At 57.8% G+C, this 14,798-nt stretch overlaps 1 protein-coding gene across 1 annotated transcript in view; it reads right to left on the minus strand.

Annotated features, from left to right (window-relative positions):
• CASTOR2 (cytosolic arginine sensor for mTORC1 subunit 2) overlaps positions 1–14,798 on the minus strand; it is a 54,423-nt gene continuing 39,625 nt past the window's right edge. Inside the window, exons 3-9 of the mRNA XM_027528216.1 lie at positions 11,570–11,763; positions 10,463–10,595; positions 9,812–9,935; positions 8,990–9,100; positions 8,454–8,536; positions 5,785–5,879; positions 1–5,705 (exon numbers count right to left, since the gene is read on the minus strand). Coding sequence (XP_027384017.1) covers positions 5,640–5,705; positions 5,785–5,879; positions 8,454–8,536; positions 8,990–9,100; positions 9,812–9,935; positions 10,463–10,595; positions 11,570–11,763 — 806 coding nt within the window. The 3' untranslated portion in view covers positions 1–5,639. The remainder of the gene's footprint in view (positions 5,706–5,784; positions 5,880–8,453; positions 8,537–8,989; positions 9,101–9,811; positions 9,936–10,462; positions 10,596–11,569; positions 11,764–14,798) is intronic.

The following is a 14,798-nucleotide window of genomic DNA, read 5'->3' on the forward strand; positions in this document are numbered from 1 at the left end:
TCATTTGTTTTTTCTTCCATTTTAATGAACACTTTACAAAGTACAAAATATACTGTCTTTTTTGGGGGAACATTAGGTACTTTTTTTCTCTCCGTCATACAGTACATGAATCTCGAGGGTTTTGTGTTTCTTCAAGAAAGAAAGTGTGAGGGCCCTGGGCAGGGCTGCTCCGTTCTCCCCGCGCCCAGAACGTGGGACAGATAGATATAAGTGCCACTGGTACTGCTGGTGACCCGGGGCGTGTCAGACCCCCAAGGCAAGGCCCTGGGCAGGACAGCGGCCTCTCTGAACCCCGCTGTGCAGCCAACATCCACTCACCCCCATCTCGGGATAACGGAAACGATTTTGGCAAAGAGCAAGAGGTGGGCTGGGGTTTTGTTTGCCGTTAGCCCCTCCGCTCCACCCCCAGTTTTGGAGCCAATGCTGCCCAGCTCTCCCTGGATCATTTTCTGAACAGATAAGCTGAAGCAGTGGACAGGAAGATGCACGAGGCTTGGCCTCTGCCCTGGGACCTGAATTTGGCGTGTTTTCCACAAGCTCCTCACCCCCACCCTCTGGCCTTCAACTTTTTGGGACGCTCTCTGTGGATCAGCCCCAGTAGGCAAGGGGGCACTGGCCCCTAGAACCTCTCCTTGTAAATACTGTCTTCAGGGCTGGCTGCTTCTGAGGAGTCTGCTGGGCAGGTCTAGCCCTTGGGGCTGGCTGCACAGACCACTGGGCCTCTGCAGGGCGGAGCAGAGCCCCATGGGGACACCTCTGACCTCTCCCCACTGTTAGTAGTTCGGTCATATCTGACTGCCACCTCATGGACTGTAGCCCACCAGGCTTCTCTGTCCATGGAGTTCTCCAGGCAAGAATCCTGGAGTGGGTTGCCATTTCCTCCTCCAGGGAAACTTCCCAATCCAGGGATCGAAACCGGGTCTCCCGTGCTGCAGGCACACTGCTGTCTGGGGCACCGGGGAAGCCCGCCTCCTCCCCAGAGCGGTTTTAACAAAGTCAAGGGGAGTTCAAGGCCTGCCATCCCCACCCCTTCAATTCTGCATGTGGCCCACAGTAAGAATATACCGAGGCCTTGAACTGCTGAACGAGTCAGTCCTTTTGCTCTAATTTGGGCTCTGCAGGCGTGTGCTCCCATATGCACAGCACATGTTCACACTTACATGCACTTTTACACACACACGTGTGCCCAGAACTCTGCTCTGATGCCCAACACTTCCCACTCTCAGCCTGCCCGACCGAGAAGCAAGAGCCACAAGCCCCGTCACCAACCAGGGTGCCCTTGGAAGCCACAGGCCAGGCCACAGGCTTCTACCTCCATTCCAGGCCACTCTGAGGCCTTCAGCTCCAAGGACAGAGGCTGCCTCAGCCCACAGCTCCCATCCTCCCCTCCCAAGAAAACAGGCTTTCTTGGAGGGTTTGGGTTTCAAAGCTGAAGGCCATAGCCCACCCCACAGCTTTCTCCCTTGGTCTATGGAAGAGAGTCCTTTTGCTGCCTCTAATTTGAAAAATGAAAAGGAAACTGGAGTGTAAGAAAAGGTATCTAGCTATACCAGGGCTCAACTCCCCTCACAAGTCCCGGCCACTCTTCCCAAGTCTGCCCTCTGCTGGGCTGGCCACCATCCGCCATCTTGGTTGCTCCCCTCCTAGACAGCCTCTCTGAATAGAGGGCTACTGCCCGCTCCAGCCTCGCCCTTGCCTCAGCACAGTATCCAGGAAACCTGAAAAGCCAAAGCCCCTGTCTTTCCACTGTTGGGAGACCCCGTCGTCCTCCCCCGAGCTCTGGTTGCCAAGCCAACCACCAACTCCATGGTGGCCATGACTGGCAGGTTGACTATCCCCAGCCCTGGCGGGGCAGACACACCGGGGCGCCTCCTTTCTATGCCCCACCACTTTCACTCAGCAAAGTGGCAAGACACCCTCGTCAGCCACCCCCTGGGCGGTCCCCACTCTAAGCTGGGGCTGGGACGGGCCCTAGTAGTGCCCACATCCAGATCCAGGGACTCAGAAAGGTGGCCCCGGGTGGCTGGGAACTGTGGCCGAAGGCGCTGGTGGCGGCTGGGCAGGTTCATCTTCGACCATCAGGCAAATGGTGCCCTTGGCTTGGGGTCAGGGGCTGGCCCTTCCCGTCTCCCTGGAGCCTCCTGTCCCAAGCTCTGAGGCCTCCTCCTCTGTCACCTCCGAGGGGTCTGGACACACTACTCTGGTCACCAAGGCTGCACTGCCTGAATGGGGAGGTCACAGTGGCCAGCTCCAGGTCACCCGGTCCCTCTCTCCCCACCGGGGGCCTGGGGCCTGGAGCTGACGGGAGGGGGAGAATGCTGGTGCTTGGGGGGCTCTGGGACCCCTGAATCTTGGGGAAGGGAGGGCTGTGAGCCTCTCCTGCTTGGATGGGTGCTCTGGACGGAGGGCAGTGGGGAGGGCACCACTTACTAGGGGGCTTTGGAGACCCCCGTGGAGACAGGGGGTGTCAAGTGAGGACTGCTGAGTCTCTGCTGGGCCAGGACTGGGGCTGAGGCAGAAAGGGGTTTCTTAGGAGCCAGGGGAGCCCAAGTTGAGTGTTGAACCAAAGGGGCAGATTTTCATAATGGGGGGTGGAGGCGAAGCAGCGGTCTCCACTCCCCATCTCCCTCACTCTCCCTACCTTAACCTCTCACTCTGTGTTCACGGATGACGCAGGCGAGGAGTGAGGGGGGAGGTGAGACGGCTTGAGCTCTTCTTACCAAGGAACAGCGCACACTTGAGACACACGGGGGACCCTGGTGGCAGCTCCAGGGCTCCATGCTCAGTGAGCCAGAGCCAAGAGTGTCTCAGCTCAACAGGGCCCCTTTGGGCCACCTCCCTGTGGGTCTGGAGACCCCTGGGGGCAGCCAGCCAGTGGGGTATCACTTTCTCTTCCCCCAGGGTGCTGCACATCAAGCCGCTGGCTCACGGGCACGTGGACACCGAGGATGCTCCGGCCTCCCCACATGGCAAGAGGACGGGGAGGGGTGGGGAACAGGGCGGGGCTCCCAGGGTGTCGGCTCCCGGCCCGTGGGTTGGACACACCAGTGTAACCGGGAGAGCCAAGTCTTTGCACCAACCCCTCAAGGAAACAACGTCCAGGGCTTCCATCTTTCTCAGTTACCCGGGGCCAGTCCCTAGGAGGAGACCTGAGGAAAGAACCTGTGGCTTCTAACCTTGCAGGTGAAGGAAATCAGGTGACGGAGGTGCTGGCGGCGGGGAAGCAGACCTGGGCTGAGCAGTGGCGAAGGGGCTGTTCCTTCCCAAACGCTCTTCCCCTTTACAGCCCTGTCCCCAGAATAAAACAAGGGGCGTCCAGGGGCCTTGGAAACAGAACTGAAGGGGCTGAACCCCAGCTTTCAAAGGCAACTCGGGGAGGAGGGAGGAGGGACCCTCAACCCCCACTCTGGGGCTCTGCTCTCGGATGCTGGTCTAATTCTTCTCTCAAGTCAGGGCCGAGGCAGCCAGCCGGCTCCTCTGATCATCGTATTGCCTATATACTTGAATTAAAATTACACGGTGGCTCAAAACGTGCCCGTGTGCACGGCAGACACAGCGGGGCGGAGGCCCTCACGCCCACACATACAGCACACACGCGTGTGCACGCTCACACGGTATATATTAACATATATATTGCTCAAGTATATATGCTATTTACAGTATATATCTATATCAACATAAAACACAGGTATTTATATGTGTGTACAATATACGTCCTAGGGGGTCTGGGGGAAATCACACGTTTCTTGGGGTCACGGGGCCGACACACTTGCTCGGCGGGGAGGAGAGGTGGGGGAGCGACACGGGGAGGGGGCTGACAGGGAGGGGTCTGGAGGGCACGCCACAGAAAAATCAAGGCCTTCTAGGCACAGAGGATGCTCGGGACTTGAGAGGCTGCCCTGCCCACGTGGTCACCCCAGTTTTGGAACCAGCAAACAATTGACATGTTTTGGTTGTTCTGGAGTTTTGTGCAAAATGACTTCCAAAAAAAAAAAGGGTTCCGAATCAGTGCTTGGGCTCTGAACATCTGTAAGGATTCAGAGACACACCTCCAACACCGGGTGGGTTTCCCGGGCTCAGAGGGTCCCACGTGGCCTGGAGAAGGGGCAGGGTGGGGCCTCACCCAGTCAAGAGAATGGCCCTTCTCCTCCCAGCTTCTCAGGGACGACACGGACAACACCATCAGCTGGAGGAGGCAGGGGGTCGCCCTGCTCTCCGGGGCGGGGGCTGCTCTGCCACCTGGCTGTCCGTCTCCCCGCAGCCCGTCGAAACCTTCCTCTGAGGCTTAGAACCACTCTGCCTTGGCAGCTCTGTGTGGGGTGCCCCTGGGGACCCCTGGATCATAACTGACCTCTGCTCCCAGCTTCCTGCTCTGAAGGGAAAGCCAAGGCCCCTGGTGGCAGCTCCAGTTCTCAGGCTTGTCCCTGGAGCCACAGGATGTCACACCAAGCGATGTCACACTTTGGGTCCCGACAGCATCAGCAGGCCCTGTCCCCTGAAACTACTGCCAGCCGCAGCCTGGGTAACAAATACATTAAATAGGAGACTACAACAAGGAACGGTTTTCTCTATTAAGGCTCAGATAAGCTGCCTCCCAGGTCAAGTACTCATGAACGCCACAGTCCCTGGACAGAGGGGCGGGCGGGCGGGCGAGTTGGGGGCAGGGGCCTTCCACGTTCCCCCACAAGCGGGGCAGGGAGAGAGGAGGGCAGGATGACGGGGGAGCCCTCTGCTGGTCTCGTTGATTGCTGGGGAGGTGGGGGTGACCTAAGAAAACCCCAGCTCAGAATGCTGGGGACGCCCCTACTTGGGGAAAACCGAGGCTCTGCCGGCCCCAGGAGAGTCCAGGGAAAGCAGAGGGGATAGGAGCTGTTGCCCTAGGCTGGTGGGTCTCCTGGGAACCACCCCCTCAACCCCCAGGATGAGTGCTTGTGGTGGGGAGGGTCTGGACAGGGCCCCCTTGGCAGTCTTGCTTGGAGTCGGGGTACAGGCCCTATGGTTGGCAGCCAAGGAAGGTTCTGGGTGGCCGGGGTCCTCCGCCCAGCTCAGGGCCCCACCCGTGTTCCCTTAGAGCCTCACCAGCACAGGACTAGAGGGCTGCCCACTGGCCTCCACTCTGCAGGGACCAGCCCAGAGCCGATGGGACCAGAGACCAGCGACCACAGGGTCCAGAGCCCCCGCCCTCGCAAGGGCCTTCCCCGGCTCCATGAACTCGGCCCTGCTCGGCAAGCCCCCCAAGATGACATGACAATCGGTACCCCAGTGTCCCGTAGGAGGCACCAACTTCCTTCGGCGTTTGCCCTCGGCCGTGGGTGAGGCTGGACAAGAAGGTGGGTCAGCGGACAAGCTCCCTCAGCCCTGGACATCATTTTCTGGGGTGAGGGTGGGGGAGGAGAAGGGGGGGTGCTCTCTGGAGGGTCTGGGGGCTCCAGGAAGCCAGGAGGAGGGCATGGGGAGGCCTTGGCTTGGGTCCCAGGCCTGGCGGGGTCAGTCATCGGGGGCGTCTCCTAGAGACTCCACCTCTGGGGGCCCCGGGGCCGGTTTTCCAGTCTGTTGAGAAATACTGCAAGAAGAGTCTTCAGGGTGGGGCTGGGCCCAGGCCTGGGCGGGGTGGATGGGGAGGAGCGGAAGAGGCCCTTCTAGTGCTTCTCTGCTTGGCTGACTTTCAGGGCGCTGATGACGCCGTTGATGTTTTCTTCCGGTACCTGCAAGGGGTGGGAAGTAAACATCTGGGAGCCGCCGGACGGGGCCTCCCCTGCCCCGGGGTGGGGGCCCGACACTCACCAGTGCGTGGTCGAACTTGAAGGTGCTGATGTAGTAGGCGGGGATGTCTGCGGCAGCCAAGGGCTCGGAGATCTGGGCCACGATGCCGCACTCATCTGGGGACAGAGGCGGGGACCAGGCTCAGCCCTCCCCCTGCCGCGTCACCCAGTGCAGCCTCGGCCGTTCCCCGACAGGTCTCTTGAGCTCCTGCTTTTCTGCCTGGTCTCCCGGGGCTCCTGGCTGGAGGTGGTCGTACAGGCCCCGTGCCTGCACTCCAGATGACTGACTGTCCTGCTACGTGGTGGAGACTGGTTGTGTCCTAAGATTCTTAAACTACAGACACATTCGTTTTTATTTCTATAAAATAAGGCGGGAGGGAGATGAGGGTCTAGAATGGTGCCTTTCAAACAGTGGCTGGTGACCGTTTGGGACATGAATTTAGAAGGCTGGCGACTAGCGCTTTATTAAGCGACAACAGGGGACTTCTCTGGTGGTCCGGTGGTTAAGAATCCGCCTGCCAACGAAGGGGACCCAGGCTTGACCCCTGGTCTGAGAAGACTCCACATGTTGCAGGGCAATGAAGCCCTCATACTGCAATGAGTGAAGGCCTTGAGCCTATGCTCTGCAGCCAGGGAAGCCACCGCAACGCGATGCCTGTACGCTGCGACGAGAGAGTAGCCCCTACTCGCTGGCCTTGAGCCTGTGCTCCGCAGCCAGGGAAGCTACCGCATCAGGAAGCCTGTACACTGCGACGAGAAAGTAGCCCCTACTCGCTGCAGCTAGAGAAAGCGCTCGGGCAGCAACACTGACCCAGGGCAGCCAAAAATAAGTAAATAAAACTAACAACAGCAACAAAAGACAACAGCAAAGGGAAGGGCAAGGAGCTCGGACAGCACGGCTGTGAGTGCAGTTTTGTGAAAGCGTAGAGTTGTTAGGGTGTGTGTGTGCTGGGCTGTGATGGAAAACACATTTCCTGCAAACCATGGTCAAAAGCATATGACATCTGCCAATCTAGAATCTTTCCGATTCTCAAAAAGTTGTTTTTCTCGCGGGGCTATTTTTAATTAATTTACTTTTGGCCGTGCTGGGTCTTCATGGCCGCATGGGCTCTGCTCTAGGTGCAGCAAATGGGGGCTACCCTCCCGTTGTGGTGCGTGGGCTTCTCATTGCTGTGGCTTCTCTTGTTGCAGAGCATGGGCTCTAGGGCGCGTGGGCTTCAGCAGTTGACACCCCCATGCTCTAGAGAGCAGGCTTCATAGTTGCAGGGCGTGGGCTTAGTTGCTCCGCGGCATGTGGGATCCTACCAGATCAGGGATCGAACCTGTGTCTCCTGCACTGGCAGGTGGATTCTATACTACTGAGCCAGTAGAGAAGCCTTGCATGGCTATTTATAGCTATTAGCCTAGCGTTAAAACCCTCCACATTCCAGGAAGGTAGGTCCCATTGCTGCTTCTTATATGCCAAATGCCAGGACCCCTGGTGCCTGCCCATGAGGCCACTCAAAGCGGAACACAGCGTCTACAGATGCTAAGATGATTCGAGTTTCACTCACTAGCCCACCTGAATTCTCCCTTCATCCTTTCTTTTTTCTGTAATGTTATTATACTGGTGTGCTTTGGTAAACTCTAAACCAAATCTGGGAATAAAAGGAGAAGCTGATACGCATGGCTAATTATTAGAGAAATGTATATAACGTGACAATGACGTACCGCCTCTCACCCCAGTCAGAATGGGCATCATTTAAAAGTCTACAAATAACAAATTCTGGGGAAGGTGGGGGAAAAAGGGAACCTTCCTATAACTGATGGTGAGAATGTAGGTTGGTGCAGTCACTGTGGAAAACAGATATGGAGGTTCCGCAGAAAACTAAAAGCAGAATTATCACGTGATCCAGCAATCCCACTCTGGGACATATATGTGGACAAAACTCTAATTTGAAAAGAAACATGTGTCCCCATGTTCATAGCAGCCAGGACATAGAAACAACCGAAGTGTCCACTGACAGATGAATGGATGAAGAAGATGTGGTACATTGGGATACTACGGAATACATCGGAATATGCGACGGAATACTGCTCAGTCTCACAAAAAAAATGAAATGATGCCATTTGCAGCAGCAACGTGGGCGGACCTAGAGATGATCAGACTAAGAAGAAGATCAGGAGAGACAAGTACCATATGATAGCGCTTATATGTCAAATGTAAAACATGATACAAGTGAACTAATACACAGACTTCCCTGTGGTCCAGCGGTTAAGGATCCACCTGCCAATGCAGGGGACACGGGTTTGATCCCTGCTCTGGGAAGATCCCACGTACCAACGGGCAAGTAAGCCTGTGCGCCACAACTCCTGAGCCCACGAGCTGTACTACTGAAGCCCCAGCGCCCAGAGCCCACGCTCTGCAATGAGAGAAACCGCCACGGTGCGAAGCCCGAGCCCCAAAACTAGACAGTAACCCCGACTCAATGCAGCTAGAGAAAGCCCATACACAGCAACAAAGACCCAGCCCAGGCCCTGCCCTGCAAAAAACTGAACTCACTCACAAAACAGAAATAGGCTCACAGACACAGCAAACAAACATGATTGCCAAAGGGGAAAGGGGGTCAGGGGGGGATAAACTAGAAGGAGTGTGGGATGAACAGATACCCACTACTACACATAAAGCAGTGTCGAACCCCAGGGGCTCACCAAATCCCAGGGGCTGTCCTCCAATCCGCACCATCTTCCAGAGCTCCCCAGATGCGCTCGTGAACAACAGATTACTAGGAAACCTTAAAAGGGAGCGAGAGACGTCAACCCTAGATGCTGAGTGCTCCCCCCGCCAGCTCTCCCTGGAATGCTCCCTGTCGCTGGGGCATTTATGCTGGACTGGAACTCAGGGGCCCCCAGGACCCTCCAAGCCCTCAGTCCACACGCTCCGCACATTCCCTCCTCCAGGGGTGGGGGGGTGGGGGGCAGGTAGGCAAAGCTGGGATTGGGCTTTGGGAACAACTGCCCCCTTTGCTCCGGCTGGTCAGGGTACCCCTCCTCAGCTCCAGATTGGAGGATGGGGTGGGGGAACAAAGAGCACTGGACAGTGCTGGGTGACTCGGGCCTTCGTCTCTGAGAGGCCTGTCATCTGTAAGCTGGAGTTGCTCACCTGCAATGAAGGGCTGGGGCGGGGACTTGTTAGGACCAAGTGGGTGACGGGCCCATTGTCAGCCTCCACCCGGGGCCTGGCTCACCTCTGCTGGGTCTGCACGTCCATCACCAGGGAGATGTAGCCCTCGATGAGAGAGAAGGAGAAGAAGCGGATGTGGTCGCAGTCATCGCCGGACACCAGGGGGTCCTTCACTCTGGGGGCCGGGGGAGATGGTGAGGGGTGGAGTGAGGGACCCACTGCACCCTGACCCTCACCTGGCCCACCTGCCCTGCCTGTCAGCTGTGGGGTGTCCGGGGAGGCACGACCAAATCCTGGCTCTGACCCCGCCTTGCTGGGGGACTCTGAGCCACTGCCCCCTAATTGGTCTCCACACCTGAGATGTAGGTGACTCCACGGCATTCACAGGGGTGAGCACCGCACTTCACAGTGTTGAAGACCCAGCTGGCCCTCTGCATGGGCTATACTTATCCATTCCTGGCAGGGTTTCTCTGCCAACATCTCAGGGGACAGTCTGTGGTCACTGCCAGCTTGCTGGCCCCTGATCCCACCCCACTTGGTGTTGGCCAAAACTTAAAATCTGCCCTGAGGAAAAATGCAAAGTTGTCATCCACCAAATGAAAAAAACCTGAGTTCCTGGCTTTTCAAATGACTGGGCTTGTCCAGGAGCTCAGGGGACCCTGGAGTGTTCATAACATCTACATGTGGGCCTGGGGTTTCAACAAGTTTTGGGGTTTGCAATGAATCAATTCTCCCCTTTAAGAAATGGGATTTGGGGTAGAGTCATGTCTCTCTTCTCAGGCTAGCTCCCAGGGCAGGCCTGTGCCTCCCCTCAGACTGGGGCTTGTAGGCAGATTCGTGTCTCCTTGGCCCACCCTGCAGCCCCTCACCCCCGAGGGGGCCCTACCCGTTGGAGTAAAACATGACGTCCATGAGGAGTGTGGCAACGGTGGGCAGCGTGTCGGGGTCCAGGCTGGTGACACAGAACCTGTTGCTTGGGCTGGACAGTGGGTGGATGACGGGCCTCTGGACTGTGGGAGCACAAATACAGGGGGTGCTGAGGGCAGGAGGAGAGGAGGCGGCAAGGGGCCTGGGGGCGGCGGGGGCGGTCAGCCAGCAGCTGCTCTGGGAGGCCCGATGGCAGGCTCTGAGATCCGGCCCCAGTCACTTCTGCAGCTCCCAGCAGCCCTTGCAGCTCTCCTAATTCTCTGGGCTCACCCCGCCAGACCCCTGGGCCTTTGCATGTGCCATGCATCTGCCTGGAAAGCCCTTCCCAAACTTCACCACCTATCTTATTAGCTCCTACTTGTGCTGTAAGTGTTTCAGCCTGAGAGTCACTGCCTCTGAGAGGCCCACACTGACACCCTGGGCTGGGTCAGCCGTGGCCCCTGGCCATTTCTGGCTGTGTCCACATTCATCGCCCTTTGGAGACCCTGAGGACTGTTGATCCGTGTGATGCCAGGCCCTCAGCCGAGGCTCTGAGAATGGGGGTGCCCTGGGGCAGGACCTGGTCATTTCCTGAAGTTTCTCTGCACAACTCTCCCCGCCCTCAACTCACCCATCTTGGGCTTCACAAAGCCGTTGGTGATGCCGAGGTTCTCAGCCGCCACCGTCTCGCCATTGACGACCCGCAGGATGGTGAACTCTGATGACAAGGTGTGGGTGACGAAGGGCAGGTCCCGCTCACGCACCTGGGGACGAGGAGTCCATGAAGTGAGTGTACCATGATCCCCGGATGGAGTGGGGCTGGGGGCACCGGCCCCTTTACTCTGAAATTCTGTGCCCAGAACTAGTGTCCCCCTCCCGGCCTCCCACTGTCCTGGTTGAGACAGGGGCATGTGGGACCAGGGACCAGGGACCTGGGACCAGGGGCACGTGACTCTCCAGGGACAGAGGGAGGACCAGAGGGGAGAAGATGCTCCACCGAGGGCCGGGACGTGTGGGTCCACACCCCCCTCCCTTTAGAATGCGGTGCCGAACCTGCCCCCGCCGGCCATGCCCTCCAGGGTGGCCACGCCCCCACGGGAGAAGAGCACAAATAACACAGTGGCCAGGAATTACTGTCAGCTCTGTGACTGGACAGCGAGATCAAACCAGTTCACCCTAAAGGAAATCAACCATGAATGTTCATGGGAAGGCCTGATGCTGAAGCTGAAGCTCCAATACTCTGGCCACCTCATGTGAAGAGCCGACTCACTGGAAAAGACCCTGATGCTGGGCAAGACTGAGGGCAGAAGGAGTAAGGGGGCAGCAGAGGATGAGATGGTTGGATGGCATCACCGACTCAGTGGACATGAGTCTGAGTAAACTCCGGGAAATAATGAAGGACAAGGAAGCCTGGGGTTGCAAAGTGTCACACATGATTTAGCAACTCAACAACTCTGATCAAAAACGCCTACTCCCCTGGAGGAAGTGCTGTGGGATTGGGGAGCCAGAAATCTAGCTGTGAGGGTGTCCCACAGACACATCTGGTATCCAGTTCAAACCAAACAGGGTCCACTCGAAGGGCAGGTAGTGGATGGAGCCAGAGCCTAGCCCGGGCCATGTGACACTGGACTGATGACCCCAAGGTCCCCTTGACCTTTCTCTGAGCAGACCATGAAATGGGGGTGGGGGCAAAGACTTTGCGGTTCACATCGGTGGGGGTGCCTGCGTCACAGCTTACCAGGATGAAGTCCGTCTGGTAGGTGGAAAGCATGAACACCGAGATGTTCTGATCGGCCAGTGGGGCGATGACCGACTTGGCGATCTTGGTCACGCCAATGGGCTGGGAGCTGGAGAAGCTGCCGCCGCCAGACACCACATTGAGGGCCAGCCAGGTGGCGTCGGCCACGCTCAGGTGTTCCGAAGAGGGCAGTTCTGGAGGGGGACACGGAGGCCCGGCCTGTGACTGATGGGCCCCAGCTGTGCGACCCTGGCCAGCCCGCCTTCTGGACCCCAGCGCCCTCATCTGTCAGAAGAGGACGAGAGACTGGCCTCCTCTGTCCCTCCTGGGAGGACTGAGCAGGGAAGACCTTCAGAGGAGTCTGGACATGCTGGGCAGCTCAGTAGGGTGGGGGCCCTGGGGTTTATCTGCGCGGGGCCTCAGTCCCCAGCTGTGAAGTGATGAGTACTTGGCAGCGATTCTGTTGTTTCTGGTTCTCATGACCCTTCCAGGTGCCAGGTCCTGCTATCACCTTATCCAGGTGGAATGGGTCCTATGGTTTTCAAACTGGGTTCCCAGGAATCTCCGGGTTGGGGGGGGGGGGCTGGGGGTGGAGGGGAGGGAGCCCAGGAGAAGACAGGATCGAGGGCCCAAGATTTCTCTCCCTGCTTCCATTAGACCCGTCACCCAGGTCCCTCCTGAGAGCCTGGGGATCCTGCGGGGGGGCCCCACCAGGGACACGGTGGGGTAGGGTCAGGGGGCCAGTGATCCTGGAGTCTCCTTGACTAGCTTGTGAAGACCAACCTACCCCGCCCGTCCTGCAGAGAGAGCACCCGGGGAGGCTATGCATGGGACATGGCACACGTGTGTGCAGCTGCACGGACAGGCAGCCTTGGAACTCTCTGTGCATCGCGGCTGTCTGTTCAAACTGACCCTGGACCAAGACTGTTATTTCACCCCATTCATGTGACAAACCAGAGCTCTGAGGGACTGGTGACTTAACCAAGATCACTTAAGGAATAACAGAGCCAGAGTTCAAACCCAGGTCTGCCTTATACACAGACTCTCATGCTCTGTGCGGGCACTGCATGGGAAGAAGGGCCAGGTCCCCAATTGGCGCAGGGGCTAAGAACAGGGGCCTGGAGCCTGGGGAGTTAAGGGGGCTCTCAGGATCATGATGATGCCCGAGGGAGGCTGTGCAGGACGGCTCTGGTGGCCTCACCCAAGCTCCTACCTGCCCAGCTCCGGTCGTCATGGCAACCACAGCCTAGGGAGCCCATTGGCCCTGCTGCCTGAGAAGGGCCAGTCCTCCGCTAGGCTGGCTGGAGAGGCAGGCTGCCTCCCAGAGAAGGGAAGGGGCTTGGGAGGTGGAGCGGGAGGAAAGGCTTTAAAAAAAAGGCTCTGATTTCGGGCTTCCACCTGTTACCCGGGGTGTTGGAAGAGACTTCTCAGCTCCAGGACCGCCAGAGGAATCACAGCCCCACCAGAGCCAAGAGTCCCAGCTCAATTCTGAAATCCTACGGGGCCTGGAACTGGCCACAGGGGACTTCCCAGGGACAGTATTGTGAGATGCCACCCTGCCATCTATTTTTTTCTTTTGGTGTTTTTAGCCTTGCCATGTGACAAGTAGCATGGTCCCCCGACGAGGGCCTGAACCTGGGTCTCTGCAGTGAAAACACCGAATCCTAACCACCAGGCCACCAGGGAATCCCCCTAACCATACCATCTTGAGCAAAGCCCTAGGAGCCACTGGGGGCTGGGGTGCCCCGATGGTCCCGTCAGCTAAAGCCATTTTATAAACATACTGATAAACAAATTAATTAATAAATAGATTTAACAGGAAAAGTTTTAAAAAGTCTCTTTTTACGAGGACTGAATCCCAAAAGCCTTCTTGGGAAAACTCTGGAGAGGTCCTTCCTGTAAGGGTCAGCTCACGCATCACGACCATGTTGGCTGTCACGAACCTGCCCTCTGTCTGCCTATTCCAAGCTCCTCGTGACTCAGAGCCACCCGGCGGCTCCCACGTCCTCTGGAGCAACAGCTGAAGTCCTCGTGACCTGGGAACCAGCGCTGCCCCAGAGGGCGTTCTGGGTTCAGGGAGATAGTCTACACCTATGCTGTCCAAGGCCACTCACCTCACATGGCTACAGGGCACGTGAGATGTGGTTAGTGCGACAGAAACAAACGCAATCGAGCATTTTATTTAATTTTGGTTCATTTAAGTCTCCACAGTCGTATGGGGGGAGCAGCTGGTTGGAGTCAGCAACTGGCCCCGTTAGCCCGTCAGCTCCCCCAGGGCAGCGGCCTCGGTGGCCTTTGCTTTCTGCCATTCTCAGTGCAGGGGCACACGGAGGCTCCAAGTGAAGGGCTGGGCAGGGAGAGGGCGGCTGTCCCCAGCTCTCTACTCGGCCCAGGTCCCTCTTCTCACTCCTCTGCCTTCGCTGTTCCCCGCCCCGTCCCCCTAGCTCGGTCTCTGTGGTCAGGCTCCGTCTCACCACCAGACCCGGGGCACAGGGTCACCTCTGACATCATTTCATGAGCTCCTATACTCGACTTCCCAGGATGGGGCAAAGGGCCCCAGGGGAGCCAGTGCCATCCCCTTACCTGGTCTGCCTCTGGATTCTCAGGGCAGAATGCTGTCCATTTGCTTAGAGACCCGGCTCAGAAGTCAGCCCCTCTCCCATTTCACAGACTATGAAACTGAGGCCCAGAGAGGGAGGCTGATGGGTAAGAGATCACGGTGTAAAGGTGGGGGGACCTCATTCTGGCCTCATGGCATGCCTTCCAGCCTCGCCTTGCCACCAGCCTGCAGCAGGGTGTTGAGAAAACCCCTCTCGCAGGGCTGAGCTTCAGGACTGTCAAGCAGGGGGGTTCAGGCAGCTGGGGCTCCAGGGCCCCAGTTCTGACAGCATGGTCCCACTGGCCCTGTGGGGCCTTCACCTGGCAGGTGGAGCTTTGGCTGCCCCAGCCTCAGGCCTGCCCTTCCCTAGAGGAAAGGTGGACCATCTCAAGACTGAAAGGCATTATTATTTCTGTCACTACCCATCACTCAAGGCCCTAAAAATAGCCTCTTAGAGCTGAGGACGGTCCCTGGTGGATTGCTGAGGACGCCTGTCACCTCCCAGACACCAGGTGGGCAGCTCTGTTGTTGGGAGCCCCCCGCTACTGACAGCAGGGCTTGCGGGTCCCTGCGCTACGTGGCCATGTCCTCCGCACAGTCAGGTCAGGTCTTTCCCACCCTGCCAGCATC

This window comes from Bos indicus x Bos taurus, chromosome 25 (assembly GCF_003369695.1).
Source record: "Bos indicus x Bos taurus breed Angus x Brahman F1 hybrid chromosome 25, Bos_hybrid_MaternalHap_v2.0, whole genome shotgun sequence".
Lineage (NCBI taxonomy): Eukaryota > Metazoa > Chordata > Mammalia > Artiodactyla > Bovidae > Bos > Bos indicus x Bos taurus.